We start from the raw sequence: 25,125 nt of genomic DNA, 5'->3' as shown, positions 1-25,125 counted from the left end.
TTTTGTGTGGTTGACTGGTTCCTGATTAGTAAGAGCATCTAAGAACATGGGGAGAAGGCAGGAGAATGGCATTGAGAGAGATAATAAATCAGCTGTAATGGAATGGTAGGGCAGACTCCATAAGACCATAAGACAAAGGAGCAGAAGTAGGCCATTCGGCTCATCGAGTCTGCTCCGCCATTTTATCATGAGCTGATCCATTTTCACCTATTTAGTCCCACTCCCCCGCCTTCTCACCTTAACCTTTGATGCCCTGGCTACTCAGATACCTATCAATCTCTGCCTCAAATACACCCAATGACTTGGCCTCCACTGCTGCCCATCGCAACAAATTCCATAGATTCACCACCCTCTGACTAAAAAAATTTCTTCGCATTTCTGTTCTGAATGGGCGTCCTTCAATCCTTAAGTCATGCCCTCTCGTACTAGACTCCCCCATCATGGGAAACAACTTTGCCACGTCCACTCTGTCCATGCCTTTCAACATTCGAAATGTTTCTATGAGGTCCCCCCTCTTTCTTCTAAACTCCAAGGAATACAGTCCAAGAGCGGACAATGGGCGGGATGGCCTAATTTTATTCCTATTTCTTATGATTTATGGTCTTATAAAATTTACTCCTCAACAACTTCCAAAACTCATCGAAAAGCAAAAAAAAAATTGCAGACGGTGGAAATTTGAAATTAAAACCGAAAATGCTGTCAATCTTCAGTATTTGTGTGGAGAGGTAGAGTTAACAGTTAGGCCAATGAACTTGCAGGTTTCTAGCTTCTGTTGTTTTACTTTCACCTTCCATTACTTTTTAAGTCACTGTCATTCCTCTTCCAGGAAGATCATAAGACCACAGGAGACAGGAGCAGAAATTAGGCCATCCAAGTCTGCTCTGCCATTCACTCATAAATGATTTATTTTCCCTCACAACCCCATTCTCTTGCCTTCTCTCTGTAACCTTTGATGCCCTTACAAGAAGCTATCAATCTCTGCTTTAAATATATCGACACCATTGCTCACAGTGGTTTCTGTTTCCTTTCTCTTTTTTTGTAAAGATGTTATCCAAAATCATTCCACACCCTCATTTTTGTCCTTAGCAGATGTTTGTAGGTCCAACTTATTCCATGGGGACTTCACCCGAAATTTTATCCTTCACACCCACAATTACCGATGTCCAGTTTTTTCCTCAAATCGCTGTCCTTGATGCATTATGAGATCTATTTTAATGCAATTCCTAGACACATGTGTTTTCTCGAAAACAACACCAACACTTATTCTGTCTCTAAGCTGTCCCCATCAGCACTTTCATTTCATCAAAGTTCACCACATTTCTATACTTCAAACTTTTCAGACATCAACGATGGGCCAACTTTGACAGCTCTTTGATTCTAATATTCCTTTCTCACCTTCACATTCCACTCACCCCACATCTGCATCTAATCCAATCTCTTGCCATCTTTTCAACATTCCTCCTAACCTTCCCCTCTCGGATACTGAACAATCAATCCTTATCATGGGCTTTAGCATCATTGAACTACATGCCCATCTTATTGAGTTCTGAGCTCCACGTGCTCTTGAACTTTTCTCCTACAACCTTCACCTACATGTTCATATCTTTAGCCAGGAAACTTCAACCCCAAGCCCGTGGAGTCCTTTTCCCCATTTCTAGAATTCCCTATTCACGTGGATCATTCCTTTGGTCCTCCTACGCACTTCAGCAATTTTCATCACTAATTCCCAAACTAATATTGGACATTTCAAATTTTCTACTGATTTTCAAACCACTGAGCTTGCAGCAGTGCCCTCACTAACATTAATTGGGGGGGGGGGGGGATTGTACCTTAAAGTTTCATTAAAAGGGATTGCTGTTAGGTTTTGACAAGGCGACCATTTCTAAACTTCAGCTTGTCACATGTCCTACTAGACCATCTCTCTCCCACCAAACATCAGGTTACCATCACTAAGGTGAATACTGATCTCATTTTCTTGGGAGGTCCTCATGTCACAACCTCAGCCTCTTGGTCCTCCAGTCCTGGTAATTCTATTTTTACCTCTTCTCCAAGATTCAATAATATATGAAAAGATATCAATAAGATTGAAAGAATACAGAGGACATTTACAAGAATGTTGCAAGGACCTGACAACCTGACTTAATAGGGAAAGTCTGAATAGGTTAGGACTTTATTTCCTGGAGTGCAGGAGAATGAGGAGAGATTTGATAGAGGTATACAAAATTATAAAGGGTACAGATATAGTTATAGATACAGATAGAATTAATTTTTCTGTACATTGACTCCATTCTTTCTTCCCCTATTTAGCCATGTCCATAATACCTCGGCTGCCACTTCTCTGGCAGATCGACATCCTTGATCCTAGCTGGCTTATTTTCACCGTGATGCCCTTCTTCCATGACAGAGTTCCCCTCCACTGCCATCCCTCATTTCCCTGGTGAATTTGTTCTTACATCAAACAATTTCTCCATTAATTCCACTCACTTCCTCTAACTCAGAGTCATAGCTGTGGGAACTCATGTGTGCCAGACTTTTTAAAGGAGACATGTAGCAATTCTTGCGTTAGTCCTACACAGACCTCTTTCCTTGCCTCTTTTCCCAGTATGTTAGAAAGTCTATCAATACTGCTTTCTGCCTTGTACAAAACTCAAGAATTCCCTTACATTTATAACAATTTCCACTCTCCTGCCCTTTTTATAATCCATCGCCAACTCATCCTTTCCATTTCTTAAAAACAAGGGATTCTGTATATGCTAGAGATCTTAAGCAATGCGCTCAAAATTTCTTGACTTCTCTGTCTCCAGATAAGATAGACAACCAATATCTATTAGAAAACTACAGATTCCCAATGAGTGAGTGAGTGAGGCCTCCAATGGTCAGAGTTGACCCTGGATATTGTGTCCTAGCTGTCTAGATACTCAAGCCTGGGCAGTACGATATGGAGAGCAAGCTGTTGCCCATGTAGTAAGCTCCCTCTATCCACACATCTGATGAATCCAAAGGAACAGTGGAGACTGATACAGTTTGGTACCAGCAGTGTCACAGGAGTTGCCAGTCAGTGTTGAACTCAATGTAGGATGCCTTAACGACTCCAGCTCCATATTTTTCTCTCAAGGTTTACTCCCAAAGCCTTCCCCATGAGTGGGTATAGCCACAAGACAGCGGAGGTTTGAGATCAGACCTTTCCTTTTCCTGGATAAGCTGCCAACCACGGCTGATGAGCCCCTTCTGCCCAAAGCTACCGGTTTTAAGGTGCCGGTAACCTGCCTTTGCCCCTTCTACACAAACAAAATGCTGGAGGAACTCAGCAGGTCAGGCAGCATCTACAGGAATGAATAAACAGTCAAGGTTTGGGGCTGAGACCCTTCTTCAGGGCTGGAAAGGAAGGGGCAAATGCCAGAATAAAAAGCTGGGGAGAGGGGAAGGAGCGTAGCTAGAAGGTGATAGGTGAAGCCAGGTGGGTGGGAAAGGTAAAGGGCTGGAGGGGAAGAAATCTGATAGGAGAGGAGAGTGGACCGTAGGAGAAAGGGAAGGAGGATGGGACTCTGGGGGAGGTGATAGGCAGGTGAGAAGAGGTCAGAATGGGCAGGTGTTGCAGTTTGGCCGCTTGCAGGAATAGATGCCAGGAGGGAGGTTATCGGGGTGGGATGAATGGACACTGTGGAAAGTGGGGGGGGGGGGAAGTAAAGATACATTTGGCGGTAGGATCCCATTGGAGATGGCGGAAGTTGCGGAGAATGCTGTGTTGGCTGTGGAGGCTTGTGGGGTGCTAGGTAAGGTTGAGAGGAACTCTATTGCTGTTAAAGCAGCGGGAAGATGGGATGAACGCAGATTCCCATCGCTATTTTAAGTACACCTCCCCCAACCTTGCTTCCTATGAGGTCTCCGTTCTTCCAGTTACTACATCTCCATCATTTCTGCCTGATGATGAGACTTTCTTGAACACCTTCCCTTTTCCTCAGCAACACCTTTCCTCTACTGTAGTTAGCTGGGCTTGCAACGGTAAGTGCTCCATTTACCGCGCTTCTGCTCTCAACCTGAACAAGCACTGCTCTTGTCCTCACCTTCCAATTAATCATTTTTCATATTCAATGGATCATTCTTTATAAGATCTACCAGCTTCAATGGGATCCCTCCATCTTTCCCTTCCCAGCACTCACATGAGTCTGCACCATACACAGCTTGGTCCAGTCTTCCACCGGTCACTTCAATTCTCCATTCTGACTCTCCTGTTTTTGGCTACCTACTCTGTTCCAACAAAGCTGAACATAAACTCAAGGAACAGCACCTCACCTTCCTGCAAGGCTCATTGCAACTCTTGGTACTTAAAGAATCCAACCATTTCAGACAGAAATGTCACCACGGTAGCATAGCGGTCAGCGCGATGCTATAATAGCTCAGTGTGTTCCAGAGTTCAGAGTTCAGTTTCGGTTCCGGTTCCGTTCCGTAAAGTCTCTGTTTGTTGTCCCCGTAGAAGGCACGGATGTTCCCAGGTGCTCCAGTTTCCTCCCTCAGTCCCAAGAAATACTGGGTAGGGAAAATAGTCATTACAAATTGTCCTGTGATTTAGGTCAGTGTCAATTGGGGTTGTGGGGTTACTGGGGGAGCATGAGCCAGAAGGGCCTACTCTGTGTTGTATTGCTAGGTACATTTTTTTTAAATTTAAAAAGAGTGAACAGAGTTACTTCTGATGCAACTTTTAAGAACAGTGCAGGCTTTCATCTTTTCAAAGATGCTAGCAGACCTACTGAGTACTTCCAGCATCACAAATGTTTGATTCACTGGGTTGCAAATTCTTTTATTTCTGATTTTCAGAAATGCTGTGATCTACATCCCACATCTGCAGCAGTTTTCTTTTTCGCTACTACCTCCACCCATCTCCAGTTACACACCTCCTAACAGAGACAGAACCAACGGTATCAACATCACCGGGATAGTTTTGGTTTCCACACCCTCCCGGACATCCACCATGTTTTCCCCATCTCCTCTCTTTGCAACTTAAAGTACACTTTTGTTTCATCTTTTCCGGTTCCGCTAAGGTCATCAACCTCAAATGCTATTTCTGTTTGTCTCTTTACAAATGCTGATTTACCAGCTGAATATTGTCTACTTTTTTTTGTTTCAGAGTAGTGTGCATGAATTGGCTATTGTGTTTCTGCAAAACAACAGTAACCACACCTCAAATGTATTCCATCAGTTTTAAATGATATTTGGCTGATTCAGAAAGGTGACTTATAAATGCACGTCTGTTTTTCATTTCTCAAATGTAAACTTTGCCATTCTTAGGATTTCTTCACACGTACACACAAAACGTTACAACAGAGGAAAATTAAATTTGGAACACTTCTTTCTTGTATCACATCAGCTTGAGCTTTTCAAATAATATCTTGGGGTGTGAATATTCAAAGTTCGACATGTTGACCAGAGCAAAAAGCAATCGGTTTCAGAAGAAACCCTTCTGCTCGCCCTAAAGCAACTTGATCATAACCATCAATTCTGATGAAGTTTCGATTGTTGATTGGATGATCAGCCTCCAGCTGCTTTCATTCTGATTGGTTCACACTTCTCCTTCCTCTTGGATACAAGGGCGGGCTACTGATTGGCCAGAGATGACGCGAAGCAAGGAGTGAAGCAAAACCTGTGCTGTAATTGGTTAAGTGTGTCCACTGGACCCGCCTTCTTTCCCAGGACAGACTGGGCTGTGATTGGATGACGGTGCGTTTGATTGACAGGCTGGTGCCTCCTTCCTAAGGAGGTTGTGCCTTGACTTGTACGGAGGAAAGGACCGGCTTTGCGGGACAAAGCCCCGGCTCCAGCGAAAGAAACAGCAGAGGGAGGAAAAAGAAGCAACAAGGGGGGATAAAAAGTCAATGCAAAGAAAATGATCATCAGTATCAGCGAGGAAAACGACAGGAACCCAGAGAACATGGCAGCGGGGGAATATTTAAACCGCTGTCAGAGGATCTCCAGACAGGTAACCGTGCAAAAAACAATATGAACAAAAGGAATAGCAGAGTAAACAGCAGCACTAGCAGCTCCCTGTACATATAGATTGGGCTAGTGACAGGGTAGCCACTAACCACTTTTAGCATTCCAATTTAATTCATTATCTTACGTTCCCGTGTTCTTGCATATCTTTCATTTGCACCATTGAGTCCGGCGACTTGGGTGAAAAAAAATCATTGTAACTTGTTTTGTCTGTTATGAATTTGCGTTTTATTTCTAGTCTTCCCCTTGTTAAGATGTGTCTTTTCCCCCCAATACAATGTTCTTTTTCACCTACCTCTTTTTAATTTTTTTTCATGTTTGTGATTTCAAGTGCTATGGCACAGGGGGAAAAGGTGATATTCCAACTAAATCGATCTCTATTGAATAATGAAGTGGTCATTTGATTCACTAGGTTGCAAACTTTGCAAAAAAAATTATTTTGAAAGGGTATTGAACTGTTTTTGTTTCCTCCTTCACCTCCCCCATTCGACATTAATTGTGTATAAATTAGTGAAATCTTTCCCATTAAGTGCAGCCACGTTCCTCGATTGCAATTTATATTACGTTAGCCAGTTAAAGTATAACTGCAACACATAAAAATAGTCATTCTAAAATTACAACACTGCAAATTCCACCGCATCAGTGTTAAGTAGTGATCCAAGATAGCAAACATGTATGTCTGTGTAGCTTATTTTAAATATCCCAATTCATTTTGGTCAGGAGCATAATCCCCATTATATTGTAACGATCCTTTGTGAATCGACTAAAATGCAACCTCTTTGCATCATCTTTCCGTTTTCCCCCCTTCTTTGCATTTTTTCTCTCTCTCTTTGCTGTAAAGAAAGCATTTGGCCAACATCGATGCCAATCAAAGTTGTTTTTCTCTTCCAGCCGTGCCCGCAGTGTGTGTTCTGCCAGGGCAGGGGGCGCTCCAGCTAAGGATCTGCTTGTTTACATCATTGCTGGACTTATTCCAGGCTCCTTTGTGATTTCACTTAAAGCTGCAGAGGTCTCTTTTCAACCTGCCAAATTCTGCAATTCAGAATCACCCACTGACAAATGCATCTGTATGCAGATTGATATGTAAAGATGGACAAATAGATCTATTGTTGCAACACAATTGCGTTTTTATTGAAAAGAGGAAAAAATTCCTGGAATTAAATTATTTTGACTGCTGAGAAGTGACATCAGTGAGACAAAGCCTTTTTTCCCTCTCTTGCTGCATATTTTAATTTTTGTACTCCAATGAGGGAAAAAAAACCATGCAACAGTATTTTAAATCATTAATGTCTGTGTTGTTAAGGTTACTTTTTCAACATTTGTTGATATAACAGGCTTTCATCCTACCTGTTATTCCTTTTCTTATCCTTTGTGTGCCTACAGTGATAGCTCTCTCAGCTGTTCTTTTTTTCTTGCAAATGAGATGCACAATCTAAAAAAATATATACATGGGCAGTTTTCTTAGAGAACTGCATCCCCAGGCTTTAGGATTAGATCCATTATTTTGTATCAGCCAGATCTCCTGTTCTTCCAATAAAGGTTTGCTGCTGAAACAGAGCTCTGGTAAAGTATGAAAGCTTCACTGCCTCTTTAGTGGGTCATACTGATTTATTTTACCATTGGTCCTGATTTGGCCTGGACAATCCCATCTTTCAGATGAATGATCTAATTTCTAAGAATGTTACTGCATTAAGTCATCACTTCTTTATATGTCTTAAGAGTTAGCAAGATTAAAGTTTTCAGTGAACTTTCATCCAAGCAGACATGCATCTACCAGGCATCTGTCTGATTTTTGGGCTGTGTGGAAAATCATTATTGTATTTTATTATCAAAGCATTTCAGCAGTCCAGTTTTAGATTGGTTTGCAAGAACAAAGGCAGCTGAAGAGAAACAAAAGTGGGTAAAGATGAATGGATGATATTTTCTAACCTGGAGCCCTACTGTTCCATTTCTTCCCCACCCCACCCCCAACCAAGTGTAATTGTGGTTCTGTTTAAAGGCCCCAATAAGATTGGGGAATTAAGTGTCAGATCATAATCAAATACCATCATTAATGGAAATAGATTATACACTTCTTCACTGTAACTGTAACCACAGCACTCTCGTTCTTCTATGGCCACTTTAGTTCCTTATCACTATTCTCTTCACCACCCTGTGCCCCTTCACTTATTACAGGATCTTTTTGCAAAACAAATTAAATAGCCAGTTTTCCCCTTAAGGTGCTGACTCATTGTGCTTCAGTGGGCTGCAGAATGTTCCGGTGTCTTTTTTTTAAGATGTGGAGGCGCCAAGATCATCCCCGAGTCCTGCCCTTGCTCAATATTCTTTAATGAAAATGTTCCAGTAGGGTCACTAAGCTCTACACTGTTCCATCTGAAGGGCACTTGGAGGTAATTGCTGTGTTCTTATTCCAGCACAATAAGTAAATTAAATCTAGGTGGCTTGCCTCTGAGGCAAATGTTGAGGTATTTTGGGAGTCTTTGACACAAGGCCATCAATATTGTAGTCTTAATCGGAGGATTGTAATCCTCACCATCTGTGATGCTCAACAGGGTGTCAGCCATACATTCTTTGCTTGTCTCGAGAAATAATCCAAATCCAATACTTCAACTGCATAATCTTATTTATACACTGAGACTGTTGTCTGCTACAGCAACAGAGCCTTTTGGACAAACTTGGGTGGGATCAGTTTGTATTCTGGTATTAAGCTTGCTGGGGCAGTGAGTACACAAATTGGGTATGATTATTTCCGAACTACGAACATGGGATTATTGTATTCCACCATGTATGACTGAGATAGAGCATTACTGTTTGGAGTAACACTGGATGCTAGGTACACAAGAGGCTGACTCAAGCTTGTTGATAACATACGAGATGTGTAGGAGCCCAAAGTCTTGCAAACTGCTTATCTACACCAACCAATGAGGAAAAATTTGCTCCCTGCCAAAAGTAAGGATAGAATAGCACCTTGGAACATCGGACTATTCATGCATGTTTTGTGGAGGAGATGCCACATTCTTTAACAATTTATTATCAAAGAGAAGGCAAAATTGATGGACTCTTGCAACCAGCTTACACGGCCAGAGCTAAAGTAGGTCAACTCAAATAAATAACTATCAAGAAGTGTGTAGAGTCATACGCATTACTATCTCAGGGCATTAATAAAGGTTTATGGAAAACTGGCAGTATGTCAATTGTTTGTGAGAGGGTTGGGGCGGAGGAGTTATTGAGAAGAATTGGTGATTGAGAAATGAAGCAGGTTCGAGCATGATGAGAAAGGAAGATGGAGTGCATGTCACGGTTTCCAGTTCTGGTAAGTTATTCTCAGAATTTTGAACTACTTATGGTGCAAGATTACTATGATATGAGCAACACGAGGATATTATTTGTATAATTAGCACTTTATCTTCTCTAAATTTGACTGACAAAATTAGTTTTGAGATTTCAGGAATAATCCTAAAACTACACAGTCAGTATATGTACTCAGTGGCTACTTTATTAGGTACACTGGCCTAATGCAAATATCTAATTTACCCAATCATGTGTCAGCCACCCAATGCAAACAGCATGCTGATATGGTCAAGAGTTTCAGTTGATGTCCAGACCAAACATCAGAATGGGGAAGGAATGTGATCTAATTGACTTCTGACCATGGAATGATTGTTGGTGCCAGACTGGGTGGTTTGAGTATCTCAGAAACTGATCTCCTGGGATTTCGATGCACAACAATCTCTAGAGTTTACGGAGAATAGTGCTGAAAACCAAAAAAGATCCAGTGAGCAGCAGTTTTGTAGGCAAAAGCTCTTTATTAATGAGAGAGGTCAGAGGAGAATGGCCAAACTGGTTGAAGCTGACAGGAAGACAACAAGAACTTAGGTAGCCACACATTGCAACAGTGGTTTGCCGAAGATCATCTCTGAATGCACAACACGTTGAACCGTGAAGTGAATGGGTTATAGCAGCCGAAGACCACAAACATACACCAACTGACCATTTTATTAGGTGCGGGAGTTGTATGTTAATACATCATTAATATTTAGACAGATTATTCATATTTGTGAACTCGTCCAGTACTTAAATCTCAAAAGAAAATACTATCAACAGGCACCAAGGGCATTTTAAGAGGGGATGAATGCTACTGCCATGTAAGATCTTTAGCAACCAAGGAAGGTTCATAGACCTTAACAGAATCCTTTCTGTAAGTACGTAGCTACCTGAACAGTCTGTGAATCCTTGACCATTTTAGTCTATCTTAGACACTCAACAGAGTTCAATTCAGGTTTGCTGCAGTTCAAAGCATTATTTAATTCTCTGATTCAGCAAGGCTGGATTAGTTGACCATTGGGATCCCACATTGGATGATACACAGTTCATCTTTAGGCAGGCAATCTTTGTAGTGATGTCATCCCTCAATATCAAGTAGTTTACGATTATTATATGTGAGATAGTTGACCATTGGCTTTATAATATTACTTGTGCAAAAATACTCGGATATTATTTAGCACAGGTCACTAAACCATTTTTTGTTGACATGATTGGATAATAAATAAAGGAAGTTGGTAATTAAATCAAGTCAAACAGGAAGTTTACTGTGGGAGCTCTTTTTTTAAAAAAAATTATTCCCTGAGGGACTTTGCTGTGCTTAGTTTGAAGACTGTTGATGGTGCCTTTCTCAGCTCCCCAAAAGTAATCATCGTCCACATAAACCAAGAAGGTCCTAGGGCAAGTTGGTCAGCTGTGCTGATGTCAGGCAAGGCAACCGTCCTTTGTTTCCTAAGGCAAAGTAGAAGACCTTCATTTATCATACCTGGGAAGGTGTGTCTTTAGTGTGCTCCTTGCTCATCGAGCTGGCCTGCACTGCCAAGCATGAGGATGGTTTATTTGGATAAGAACCAAGATGGCAGACGGTGACTGGTATTGTACTGAAGGTAGTGCTAGAATTTGACTTGTAGGGAAGTCTTCCTCCAGAAGGAAAACAATGGTGTTTCAACATGTTGAACAAAATCTTTGTTTACAGAACTTTCGTGCATCCTTTCTGTCTTTGGTGACTTGATTATTTTTTTGAAGAAAGTCAGCCCCAGTGTCTTCCTGGCTTCTTGATGCTGGTGTTAAAACATGGTCCGGATTGGGAACAGTTTTCCAGCGCAGATGAAGTGTGCAGCCAGTGGAAAGAGTACATCTTTTTGTGCTCTATTTGACCTTGACAGATGATAATCCGTTGCATTGGTCATCCTGGTGAATGAGGCAACTTCCAATCCACATTGACATCCGGAAGTCCCTAATTTCTTTTGTTTCCTTGTATCAAGCTGACTTCCATTTTAAATAAGACCCGGATATTTTCTTACACCCTTTGCTTCTGGAGTCTGTTAGGTCATGGACTTGGTTCCCCATTGTCCTAATGTGCACAGATACTGGCTTACTGGCATAGTATTAATTGCCTTCCACCTTGTCTCATGTTGAAGATCTGTAAGTTAATTTGTACAAAAATAATTTGACTCCTCAGGTATTTTCAAATATCTTTTATACTCGCATTGAACTTTGTCACTGCAGCTAAATTGTTACGTTAAGTGTACGGAAGTCCTAAAGTTAGTTGCTGCCTGCCTGGCCTATTGATGGGGATTTTTTTTTCTTTGCATATGGCCTAGGAGGAAGGGTTGGCAAGTTTGCAGCTTGCTTTCTCTTCAGCAAAATCCACTCTGCAATCACTGACGTGCTGGAGTTTGTTACAACTGCTCAAGGCAAACCTGCTGCAAGTGTAGCAAACTGCACTAAGACTTGTAAGTGACTGATGCACAGAAAGGATTTTTAAAAGAATCTTATTTTTAACCCTGGTGTTTCAATTTTTGGGAATCTAATTTTGGCGGTAATTTGGTGCCCAGCCTCTTGAGCTTGCTGTCTCAAATGATGAGATTATTGTTGATCTATTGTTTCAGTATAATTTTCCTCTACTAGTCTCATATACGGTGAGAAGCTGGGTCTCCACAGCCATCCTGGAATGGTGAATTCTAAAGGAAATTTTTCTGAGTGGCAAGCTTTCTTCTCCTTGCTGCCAAGTGGCCATTTCCCCTTATTTTGAAGCAGTGATCTGGGATTGAGACACTACAGAGAGTCATGGGAAACATCTGCTTATCCGTACTGTCAAGCCTCATTGTATGCATTTCAAGGTGTGTTAGCCGAGGGTGAGCAGTAAGCAGGGCAGCACAGAAGAGTAGCGGTAAGTGTAGTCGCTTACAGCGCCAGCAATCACCGATTGGGGTTCGGTTCCCAGTGCTGGCTTTAAGGAGTTTGTATGCCCCCCCCCCCAAGTGGGTTTCCTCTGGCATTTCAAAAGATGTCTGACACTGGAAGCATGGTGACACATGCAGGCTGCCCCAGCACAGACCTCTCTGATTTCACGCAAACAACGCGTTTCACTATTTCGATGTATGTGAGGAATAAAGCTAATCATAATCTTTTATCTGTATTTCACTCGGACTTTGAAAACAAACATGAAAGAATTATTTTGGGCTGTGACCTGGCTGGGTTAGTGGGAGTATACGGTAGATTTGTGGGTGACCCAAAAAAACAAAGTCAGCATTTTTGCCTGTGGGATATTTCTGCACCTGCACTGCCCCTCCCCCAAAACCACCACCTATTTATTTATTAAATTAATAAATAATTAATAAATCTGGTTAATTAAATTAGCCACTTTTATTAAATTTAATTACATAATCTGTGCTGGATATCACAACTGCCCGAGCACTCTCATTACCGAGTGCCCTAATGACACATATATTCTTAGTTTTACTCAATTGTTCTGTCAGTTAACCATTTGACAGTTGGATAAATAGCATTGTCATCATGAGCTTTGCAAATACAGGGAAGTAATTGAATCAGTAATGCAAATTATACACTGTGTCCTTGTGTGTTTTTATATCTGGTATCAAGTGAAATTGATAAATTGGGAATAGGCTAATCAAGTCTCCTAGGCAGGGAATATGTAACCTGTAAAATTTGTATCGATATTCTCATTTGCAACAGTATGTTGTTAAATTAAAGAACACAGGCCCTTTTAAGTCTCACATATACAGGAATAACTAAGTGTCTGCATTGGCCATCTGGGGGTCTCTACTAATCTACTTACCAGGATATGAATGGATTTGAGAATGAGCCTTTTGTTATACTTTTGAGTGTGAACAAACAGAATCATTAAACATAATGATCTGGTCCAGATTGGAACATTTGAAATAGATTATGTGTATAATTAAGTAATTAACGTGTGGTTACCTTGTGGAACTTTAAAGTTTCCAATTTGACAAATTCCTTGGATCCACCACCCATAAGACAGTTTGACCTTAAGTCTTTATTGCCCTTGTGATCATCTGGTGCATAACAACGCGATACTTCTGTCTGAATCTGACCAAGCCTGAAGAAATTGTCAAGCAGGAAACGCCTTTCATTGGTGGTAGATGAGTATTTGAAAATTTATATATTAAAAATGGGGCACCGTGCTAGCATAATTGTTAGTCTGATGTTGTTACTGCCCAGGGCACCGGAGTTTGGACTTTGTAAGGAGCTTGTATGTTCTCTCCATGACTGCGTGGGTTTCCTCAGGGTGCTCCAGTTTCCTCCCACAGTCCAAGGACATTCCAGTTGGTTGGTTAATTGGTCATTGTAAATTGTCTTGTGATTAAATGAGGGTTAAATCGGGGGTTGCTGGGTGGCGAGGCTTGTTGGCCATGAAGAGCCTGTTCTGCGCTGCATCTACAAATAAATTTAAAAAGGGGCTTGGAGTATGAAGGTGATCTTATCATGGATGTATTGGAGAAATCTCTTCTAATGCAGATGACCAATGCGATCTGTGAGGAATGTGCCAAGTTTCCCACATCTGCATTAGCAAGCATAAAAGTTCCAGTGCTTTATCACACAATGGTTCTTGCATCTAAACGGAAAAGTCCAAAGCTGTTGACGATGTATTCATTCAGAAAAGCGCAATTCATCAGGGAGGGATGTGGATTGCTTAACCCTGCTGGAGGATGGGAGCATTTTAGCCGTTAATATAGGAAGCCAATCACCGGAATGATTCACTGATTCAGTTAATGTTTAGTTCACTGGATGCACATTGAAGTGCTCTCTGTTGATTTGCCTGGTGATTCCTGCATACTGAAACTTCTGAATTAGGTATTCGCTTTTTAAAAAAAGGCGTTCCAGTGGCTCTCTGCAACGGCAAATGCAAGGGGGTTAAAATTACCATTTTTGATGGAGGATTGGGGAGTGATGGTGCTACTATTGGCAGGGATGAGGATGAGAGGTGTGCCGTGGATGAGTTAAACAACCCAGGTGAGGGATCAGGATGAAGTGGGTGGGAATTCTGTCTTGCCCCAACACACACCCAGTGGATCAGGACTCCTGTCCTTGCTGAGTCAACGTCCCATCAGAAGCTTGTCCCAGAAGAGTAAGTTAGATGTGCTATAGGAACTGGCCTAATGAGGACTCGTATCCAAGCTGTGGAGATGAAAAATAGGAAAAGGCTCCACACCCTAAGGATCACCAGCAAAATCCCTGCTGCCTCCTTGGAATGTACTGTTGACCCTGTTTTTTGGGCTCTGCTTTTCCAGCGGAAAGTTAATTGGGTGATTTGAGTACACTGTAAAGGAAATATTGGTTTTGGCTTATTATTGCCATGTGTACCAAGATACAGTGAAAAGCCTGTCTTGCATACTGTTCATACAGATCAAGTCATTGAACGGTGCTTTAAGGTAGAACAAGGCAAAACAATAATAATGTAGAATAAGGTGCAAGAGCTACAGAGAAGGTACAGTGCAGATAAAGGGCACAATGACTGTAAGGTCAGAAGTCCATCCTATCGTACAAGAGGTCCATTGAAGACACTGATAACAGTGGGATCGGGGCTGTCCTTGAGCTTGGTGGTGCGAGCGTTCAGGGTTTTGTACCTTTTGTCTGATGTGGGAAGTGTACAAGGCACTGGCAGCTCAGTTTTTCACTGCATGAATGAACGTTATTAAGAGTGATGATCTGACTGCAAGTCTCCATACTTGGTTTCCTTTCCAACTCTACCACTGCACAGCCACTGGCTGTGGAAATCTGAGCACTGGATTATCTCAACAGCAATTCTATAACGCTATCTTAATTCCTGCAATGAGCCAGTCAAAGTGGATTTGAGGGAGTGGTGTCGATAGGCAAGAGAGTTGAATCTGCTGGAGCAATGGAAGCAGAATGGGAGAAGGAAGACCAGAAACCTCCTGCTGAACGTGTGTGAGCTTTTACAATAGTGAGAAAGGATACTTTGCCTGATACGTTCCCAGAACTTTCAGGAAAAGGAAGTTCTTGTCCAAACAATAGCTGGAGAGAGCAGGCTTGTTTGTGGTGAGGAAGGATGCAATAATGGGAATTTGGAAAGTGTTGGTATTTAGTGAGAAAGATGGTGGTTGCTGACTATGGTTGGTGAGGTATTGATCGACTGTTTACCCCCGCGGGTGAGGTATGTGAAATGAGCCACTGAACGTGGGAGATGCTCTGAAAATTGGGGGAGGCAATGATTAGGAGTCTGCAGTATAAGTGGTAAATGGTCTGAGAGATCAGATGATTGTGGTTGAGAATGGATGGGACTCAAAGAACCCTTAATTTAAAAAGAGCTGAATGATGTGTGTCATTGTGAGATGACATTGTCATGAATGTGAGTGAGGAAGTGATGGGAGAGTTTGAAATTGAGGAAAGCGAACGGCAAAAATGCCATCGCCTCAAGGGAAGTGCAAATCTTATTGGAGATTAAAGTCACCTTGGGTGTAGAATCCTTTGGGATAAAGGTAGCAGGAACAGAGAGGCCAACCTTGATAGAAGAACACTGGGACTTGCAGCAAATCCAAAGAAATTTGGTTAGATATGAAAAGATGCCTTTTCCATACCAACATTGTTGGCAGCTGTACCTTCTGGTCCTTCTAATGTGTTGTGGCCAGTCATTCATTGAAGAATCTGAAGTTGTGGATGGCAGGTTACTGGAAAGGATTACTGGGAGAAAAGGTTCACGTACCCACTCTTTGTACTTGATTGGTACATTTGCTGAAGCCTCCCCCCCCCCCCCCCCACTTCATTAGCTGAAGCAATAAGCCTTGGGTTCAAATTTTGCTTGAGCACTGGACCGTACACATTTAGTGTCCATAAACTCATTACCTGAGATTCAATTTTATTGACTCCAGAGCAATCAAGTTTGCATAATGGGCTCCTGATTTAACCAGGCCTGTTTCACCAGAGACAAATTCCTTACCCCCCAGCATAATGATAATAGATCTGGTGAATTGCTTGCCACAACCAAGTACAAAATTAAATTTATTATCAAAGTACATATGTGTCACCACATATAACACAGACATTAATTTTCTTGCTGGCATACTTAGTAAATCCAATAACCATAATAGAATCAGTGAAAGACCGCACCAACAGGGCAGACAACCAGTGTGCAGAAGACAACAAACTGTGCAGAGACAAAAGAAAGTAATAATAATAATACATTTCAAGAACATAAGATGAAGAGTCCTTAAAAGTGAGTGCATGGGTTGTAGGAACAGTTCAGTGATGGGGCAAGTGAAGTTATGTGCTCTTGTTCAAGAGTCTGATGGCTGAGGGGTAGTAACTGCTTCTGAACCTGGTGGTGTGGGTCCTGAAGCTCCTGTACCACCTTCCTGGTGGCAGCTGTGAGAAGAGCAGGTGGTAGGTGGTGGGGGTCCCTGATGATGGATGTTGCTTTCCTGCAACAGCGCTTCATGTAAACGTACTTAGTGGTGGGGATGGCTTTACCCATGATGGACTGGGCCATATCCTCTTCTTTCTGTAGGATTTTCCATTCAAAGGTGTTGTTGTTTCCATACTAGGCTGTGATGCAGCCAGTCAATATACAGTCCACCACACATCTGTAGAAGTTTGTCAAAGTTTTTGATGTCATGTTGAATCTTCGCAAGCTTCTAAGGAAGTAGACGTGCTGCTGTGCTTCCTTTGTAGTTTGCTTTGGTGCTGGGCCCAGGCCAGATCCTCTGAAATGACAACACAGAGGAATTTAAAGTGGTTGACCCTCTCAACTTCTGATTTTCTGCGATTAGGACTGGCTCATGGACCTCTGGTTTCTTCCTCCTGATGTCAATAATCATCTTCTAAGATGAATTGCTTTTTCTTGTTTGTCACATTTCCAGAGCTGCAATGCACGCTTGTCATTTGTTTAATATCAACAAGTGGCTGAACCTCTGATATAGAGGGCTATGTTTAACAGGCTTGTTAATTCTTGGGTGAAGCACTTATTAATGGGAATCACGGTGATTGGTGTTTTCAGAGGTGGTAATTTAATATATGAGCCAAGAAGTTCACTGTACTCCCAGGAAGATATTAATGGTTGGCACTGTGCCTCATGTGTTAAAGGGACCAGGAGGGGCAGTGATTCAGTTGTATTCTAATGTGATGATGATGCTTACTGTTTCTTACCAGGTCACTGTGCTAGTAAGATGGATATTGTTAGCTTACTAAATAAGTAATATCCTTGCTTTAACTTGCAACCTAACCGTGTCCTTGCATTACTGGGTTTCCATTCAGACAGAAGCTACTTGCATTGGGGTCTCTCTCAACAAGCCACTTAATTAGGGCAATTCATACATCAGCCCCAAAAGGTTAAGAAACTGTGTTTAAGAACAGAAAACAAAAATCATAGATCATTTGGCCAGTCCATGGAGTCTGTTGTTTGTAAGATTATGAGACATTTGTCATGAACGAAGAAATAAAATGTATTTAATATAATGTACCATATACCCAGCTATATAGGAGGTGGAGATAATATTGTTTGCATGTTATTTGGTCCTGCAAAGAATGTATACTATTTCCTACATCACGACAGCGAGAACACTTGAAATATAATTGACTGGCTGTGTAATGCTTCTGAATGGCATTAGATTATGAACAACACTCCATTAATGCCAATTCTTCCTTGCATTAACCTGCATCTTAAGTCTGAATGCTGCATGTAATATTCACTGAAGTGCGACTCTAAGTTACTCCACTGGTCATTATTACTGACAGACGGAATAAACTTGCCTAAGCTTGTGTAAGTGACCCATGTCTGCCAGCAGTCTGTCTGAAATTAATTTTTGGGGATTTTTTTTCAAACCGGTTAATTTTGTGCTTCAAGTACTTTCTGGGGGTTTGTGTGGATTGAAATCTTGTAGCTTATTCCTAGTTTTATTAAATTGTAATCTGAGCAACGTTTGTGATTTGATTCAGGTTTGACTTGTGGACATCTGCAATTTTGGAAGCCTTCAACACAGTCTTAAGAAGTAGAATATTTAATCTGGAAAAACATTGAATTTGCTACCCCAAAATTCTCCCAACACCTACAGCACCTGCTGCAGACCTGTTTACATCAATAATTCATTCTGGCATCCTCTAGCTCTAAACACAATCTCTGGACAAAGACCAAATTTGAAAGAGTAACAAAGAAAAGAGGTGAATGAACGGGCCATGAGCCTCCATCTATTGATATATCTGATCACCAGTATTTGGAAGGGTTGTGAATGATCTCAACCAGCAGATCACTGAAAACGGCTTCTAGGTGAATAAATTGCTTTACATAATTCTGAAAGCTCAGTCACAAACGAGAAAATTTGCAGATGCTGATATGCACTCAGTGGCCACTTCATTAGATACAGGAGTGGAACCTGGTGAATTTGCTGCTGTTGCCTATCCTCTTCAAAGTTTGACGTTGTGTAATCAGAGATGCTCTTCTGCACACCACTGTTGTAATGCATGGTTATTTGTGTTACTGTCACCTTCCTGTCAGCTTGAAGCAGTCTGGCCATTCTCCTCTGATCTCATTTACAAAATGTTTCGGCCTGCAGAAGCAATACTCACCGGATGTTTTTGGTTTTTCACACAATTCTCTGTAAACTCTAGAGACTGTTGGGCGTGAAAATCCAAGGAGATCAGCATTTTCTTAGATACTCAAACCACCCCATCTGGCACCAACAAACATTACTTGGATCACGTTCCTTCCCCATTCTGATGTTTGGTCTGAACAATAACTGAACTTCTTGACCCTGTCTGCATGCTTTTATGCATGAGTTGTTGCCACACGATTGACTAATTAGATGTCTGCATTATTAGGTACACCTGTACAGCTTGTTAAAGTGGCCGCTCAGTGTATTCTCAAAAGCTCTCAGTGCTTTTGTATTCTAAACCAGTGAACGGGTTCAGACCCGTAACCATAGCTGTGAAATAGGCAGGCAGGCCAGTGATGATAATACATATTTTCTTTTTTTGAGACAGTACTCTTTTCACCCAAGACCAGCTTTTATTGGAATAAGTGGTGGCAGAAAGTGAATGGTTCATTAAAATCTGAAGAAGAATGCTGAAGAAAACCCATGAGGGGTGAGGAAGCACTCTCCCAAGCTTGTACTTTATTTCCTTGTAGCGCCACTTTGCTGCAGGCTAACCGTTATATAGAAAATGTCACAATACCCCAAAAAAATCATGCATTCATTTTGCTGTTAGGGAGCCCAAAGGACCCAGCTAATTGGCAGCTGAGATCCAGGTCGAATGTGTGGCTTTGGAATTTCTGTTGTAGACTTGGATTTCTGAGAGCTTAACCCAGCGGTGAGAGCCAGAGAAACCTGGCCACTTCTGCGTCAGAAAAACATAATTTAAAACAATAGCAATTTGTTTCTCTTATTTGCTGTGTTTATGTACTTTGTAATGACCTTTGTCCAGTCATTCAGTGCACACAGTCTTTTTCCCACAGTGCGGGAGCTTCAAACCAGAGGGCACAGTTTTAACGTGAGAAGGGAGAGGGTTACAAGGAATCTGAGGGGTAGTTTCTTCTCAGAGAGGGTGGTGCATCGATAGATTGAGTTGCCAGAGAAGGTTGTTGAGGTGACAACATTTGAAAGACATTTCAGTAAGTACATGGGTGGGAAGAGTTTAGAGGATATGGGCTAAAATGGGACTAGCTTAGGTGGGCACCTTGGCTGGCATGGACCAGCTGAGCAGAAGGACTTGCTTCCAAACTGTATTACGCTCCTGGCAGTTTTTTTAAATTTCCAGAGAAGATCTTGCTTACTTTATCCAAGTCCTTCCAAATACATTCCTAACTTTGCCCCCTGTATCATTCGACATGCGCATAGCCTTTGCGACACAGGAGCTGTGATGCTGCATGTGGTCATTTCATTCTGCACTTTATCTTACAGTTATCAATCTTAGTAGTTAGAAATATTTACTTAGCTGTTTCTCTAATGTACATACAAGCAAGCTATCAGCCTCTTTATCAGAGAGCCTGCTCATTGCTAGTTCTCTCTAGCATCGTTGAGACTTTTTAATTATTTTCACACAAACACTTTGTTCTTTATTTAACAGGCACATTTTTTTACTCCTGCTGTGCAATTTGGGGCCCAGTTTAATTCCTTTGTTGGGTCCATGTATTCTTTTGCAGTAGGATTGGTACCAGCAGAACTTCCTATTCTAAGCTATACGTCATTGATTTGAGAAGACATGCTATTGTACCAAAAAATTATCTAACCAAGATTGTGGAGCAGCATTGTATTGGTGCTAGGAGGTTTCCTCTTCAAACATCTGATACCATTTATCACCATATTCTTAAGTGGCTTTCTGTGATTGTCATTGACATGTACAGTATCGCATTGAACATTACAGTACAGGCCCTTTGGCCCACAATGTACTGACCTTTTAACCTGTTCAGAGATCAATTTTATCTGAATGTTCTGGTTTATCCACCCCATCTGCCAGTTTTCCCCCGCATCTGCCAGTTTTCCCCCGCAGCTGTGGTTATGCGGCCATATCCCAAATATGAATCGCACTTGTGGCTCTCTAGTTTGTACATTGGCTAATTTTGTCGGTGACCATGAAAAGAAAATCTTGGACTAAGCAGCCATCTCAGTTGTAGTCCAGTTGATAAAAATCACTCAGCATTTAGTTCTGTTGCAGGTATTTACATGTTAATTTGTAACCCGTAACCCTCTCCTTTTGGAAATCCCTCACTGGCCCATGATTTGAATACAATTCAATTCAATTCAGCATGTAATTGTTTGAGGTTATAACTGACTTGTAGGTAACTTGGCACAATTGTTGCTGATATTTCTTTGGTCCCATCAACAGACATCCCACCCTGCAAAAACTCATTTCAAGGAGGTAGCACCATCAGTTTGCAGGAGACTCCCGAAACTTCCGGGAGAGGTGGGATATCTGCATCAATCCTCTCATATGACTCGCCTCCCCCTGGTTATGACTGTATGGGTACAAGTTGTTTCCCTGCCTCCCCTTCAATGCTGTGGGCTTGGCTTGTGGAGCGATCTTGATTGGTGTTCACTGCTTTTGCAGAGATTATTCCATAACACAAGGATGATCACTGAGAAAGTCATTTCTAATTCTTATCATTAAAAGTGATAGCAGGAAGCCAATTTCTTGTCCATTCTCTTTTACTCTGCATTTGCTAAAGTGTCCTCTTTTTCACCTTAAACTTGTTATGGTTTTCTGTTATCATGGTTTACTCCTTTAGAACACGGAAGAGTACAGCACAGTAGAGGCCTTTCAGCCCATGAAGTTGTGCTGACCTTTTAGCGTACTCTTAAGATCAATCTATCCCTTCCCTTGTATACAGCTCTCCATTTTTCTATCATCCATGTGCCTATCTGTGTGGTGCATGGCCAATTGGTTAGGGCGTTGGGCTCGCGATCTGAAGGTCGTGGGTTCGAGTCTCGGCCAAGGCAGTGTGTTGTGTCTTTGAGCAAGGCACTTAACCACACACTGCTCCAGTCCACCCAGCTGGAAATGGGTACCAGCAAATGCTGGGGGTTAACCTCGCCATAGACTGGCGTCCTATCGGGGGTGGGGGGAGGGGGGAAGTCTCGTACTCTCAGTCGCTTCACGCCGCAGAAACCGGCATAAGCACCGGCCTGATGGGCCACAAGGCTCGGGACAGACTTTAAAAATGTGCCTATCTAAGAGTTTCTTAAATCTCCCTAATGTATCTGGTTCTACCACCACCCTTAGCAGTGTGTTCCATGCACCCACCGCTCTGCATATAATAAATAAATAGACAATTCCTGCTATACTTCCCTCCAATCACTTTAAAATTATACCCCTTAGTATTAACCAATTCTGCTCTGTGGAAAAAGTGGCTGTCCCCTGTATCTATGTCTCTCATCTTATACACCTCTATCGTCACCTCTCTTTCTCCTTTGTTCCAAAGAGAAAAGCCTCAACTCGCTCAACCTGTCCAATCCAGGCAGCATTCTGGTAAACCTCCTTCACACCCTCTCTGAAGCCTCCACACCCTTCCTATAACGAGGTGACCAGAACGGAGCCCAGTACTCCAATTCCCTTTCTCGATATTTCCTTTCTGTTTAGCCCAGACACTCTGCAGAAAATAACAGGTTCCCATCTTTGGAAGAGGCTCAGTGACAGGCCCATGTTGCATTAAGAATCTCATGCTCAGCAAAACTTGAAGATTAATTTCTCAGAGTGTGACAGCAATGTTGCTGCTTCAATTTTACAGAAGCTACTCTGCACTGTTGATTAAAACATTTTGCTTCTGGTGTTCATTTTGCATGTATCTGTAGTGTTAATTTTGCATGTATCTGTAGTGCATTTTGTTGTTGTGGGCTGAGATTACACTGCAGCTATGTTGAAAATTAATGACTTTGTTTTTGCCTGATTTTAATCAGCAGTGGACTCCTGGGAACTACATCATAGAAGAGTGCTAATTACTACTCGTAATCCAAATTCAGCAGTAAATGGAAATTAAGTGCTTCAGAGGACTAAAGGCGCTCTATTGTTTCTTCCCGTCTGCACCATCCTTCAAGCACCTCACCAAAGTCTCTGAATTGGTACTAAAATCTGAGATTGCCCTCTGGACAAGTCTCCCAAATTGCCATTCCACCTGTTTGGTCCTGAACAGTTTGTTTACTCTTTGTTGCAAATGAATGTGTTTGGAGGTATTCCAGTATCCGCACGTGCAGCTTTCAGCAGGGCCTGGGTCAGCAGATAGAGATAAAGAGTTGAGAATCCTCTGCATCTTTTTTTTCCTTTTGGCTGTTCTGAGAAACCCAAACAAAGTTCTCTGTGTGTTTGCCTGTTCTTCCTGGAGTTGCTGCCACGATGTTGTGGCTTGTGATTGTGCAGAAGAGTTCTGGCACTCCCTTGTTGTGGAGTACTGAGCCTGATGTGACATGCAAGTTTGAGTATGTCGATCATTCTAGGCATGCTGTCTTTAGCAGGAATCACTGTGTTGACTGGGAGGACATCTTGTCCCTCGGCCATGCACTCTCACACCAGTTAGCACTTGGCCAGGGTCAACTTACCAAGCTGGGGTTCTAAAGTGAAGCTGCTCAAACTATCTTTATATTTTCCAATAAACCTTGAAGAGTTTGGTAAAGAAGGTAAAAGCAAGGATGGTTTGCTGAAGGTTTATAAGGCATTGGTCAGATCGCATTTGGAATATTGAGAGCATTATGGGCTCCTTATCTAAAGAAAGCTGTGCTTGTCCTGTTGAAGATCCAGAGGAAGTCTACAAGAACAATCATGAGGATGGGAAGGTTAGCTTATGAGAATAGTTTGCTGGCTCTGGGCCCTGTACTCAATCGAGGAGAGGGCAGTAGAATCTGAAGGAAATATGCTGAATGGCCTGAATAGATTGAAAGTGGAGAAGATGTTTCCATTGGCAAGAGAGTCTAGAATATAAGGGCACTACCTTAGAATAAAGGGATGTCTTTTAAAAGTGAAATCACGGTGAATTTCTTTAGCCAGAGGGTGGTGAGTCTGTGGATTTCGAGCAGGGCTGTGACAGACAAGTTGTTGGATTAATTGGTTAAGGGTTACAGGGAGAAGGCAGGAGTATGAGCTGAAAAATAAGTCAGCCATGGTTAAATGGTGGAGCAGGCTTAATGGCCTAATTCTATATCTTATTGCCATGATTGGCCTGTGATTGGGTGAAGCATGGCCATTAATATATAATTCTGCAGCACTGGAGGGGATTGATACTCATTGCAGCAAGCAGTCATTGGCTTAAGAAGTCCATTGTTTGGATATGAATATCACTGGTATGCTCGGTATTTACAGGGAGCCAGAAGTTGTTTGATGACTGAACAGAAGAGTGGTGTTGTATTAATGAGGGAAGGAATTGGTAACCTCAAGTGTGAGGTGACTGAAGGAGAAGCTGAGACATAACAAGGTGAAACAGGGTTTCCACGGGGAGTTTCTGATGATCTAGAATTGGAAGCTGATCCAATGATGTCTTTCAGAAGGGAATTAGATGAGCATCTGAAAGGGAAAATGTGAATGGTCTTGGACACGTATAGGCAATTCCTGGGTTAGGAACATCAACTTGCGGACACCTGCGCACAGGAACGATCTCAACAATAATATTAAATTCCAAAAAGCCCAGTGTACGTGCATACGTTTGTTCCTGCAAATATCAGAACTAGTTTCCTCTCTCTCCATTTTACCAATTGTTTTTTTTCTCTCTTGTTACACCCATATGCTTTTCATTCTAAAGTAATGCTTTTGATGCCATCCTTTACAATGTTGTGGTATATTTACCAAATTAAATGATTTTTACGTGTTTTCTGACTTAGGGACAAATTCAACTTGTGCGTTTCTGTAAGATCAGGACCTGTTTGTTACTGAGGGAAGGCCTGTGAATGAAAACGTTACTGCTTGTGCTCTATTTCCTTTTCCAATTTTCTTACATTGCAGTTCAATGCAGATTGATCTACCTCCTTTCGTTTGCAAGTCTGAGCTGCTAGAGCTTTCGTCTTGTAGCCCTTCACAATGTTTGTCATCAGAAAGCTATAATGCTCTCATTTCCGAGCTTGAAATGTACACTGTGTTGTCACTTCATTAGGTACAGGAGGTATCTAATAAAGTAGCCAGTGATATGTTCGTAGTCTTCTGCTGTAGCCCATCCACTTCATGGTTCGACATGTTGTGCGCATTTAGAGATGCTCTTCTGCACACCACTGTTGTAACAAGAATTGCTGTTGCCTTTCTATCACCCCTCTCATTAACAAGGTGTTTTTACCCATTAAACTGCTGTTCACTAGATTTTTTTTTTGCACCACTCTCTGTAAACTCTATATGAAACTTCCAGGAGAT

At 41.9% G+C, this 25,125-nt stretch overlaps 1 protein-coding gene across 1 annotated transcript in view; it reads left to right on the top strand.

The window, feature by feature from the left end:
- Positions 1 to 5,750: 5,750 nt before the first annotated feature.
- The window catches only part of LOC140204310 (sestrin-3-like), a 54,730-nt gene continuing 35,355 nt past the window's right edge, over positions 5,751 to 25,125 (top strand). Inside the window, exon 1 of the mRNA XM_072270923.1 lies at positions 5,751 to 5,974. Within this exon, the coding sequence (XP_072127024.1) occupies positions 5,882 to 5,974 (93 nt within the window). The 5' untranslated portion in view covers positions 5,751 to 5,881. The remainder of the gene's footprint in view (positions 5,975 to 25,125) is intronic.

Source organism: Mobula birostris, chromosome 10 (assembly GCF_030028105.1).
Source record: "Mobula birostris isolate sMobBir1 chromosome 10, sMobBir1.hap1, whole genome shotgun sequence".
In the NCBI taxonomy this organism is placed as follows: Eukaryota; Metazoa; Chordata; class Chondrichthyes; order Myliobatiformes; family Myliobatidae; genus Mobula; species Mobula birostris.
This window is presented reverse-complemented; position numbering and strand designations above follow the sequence as displayed.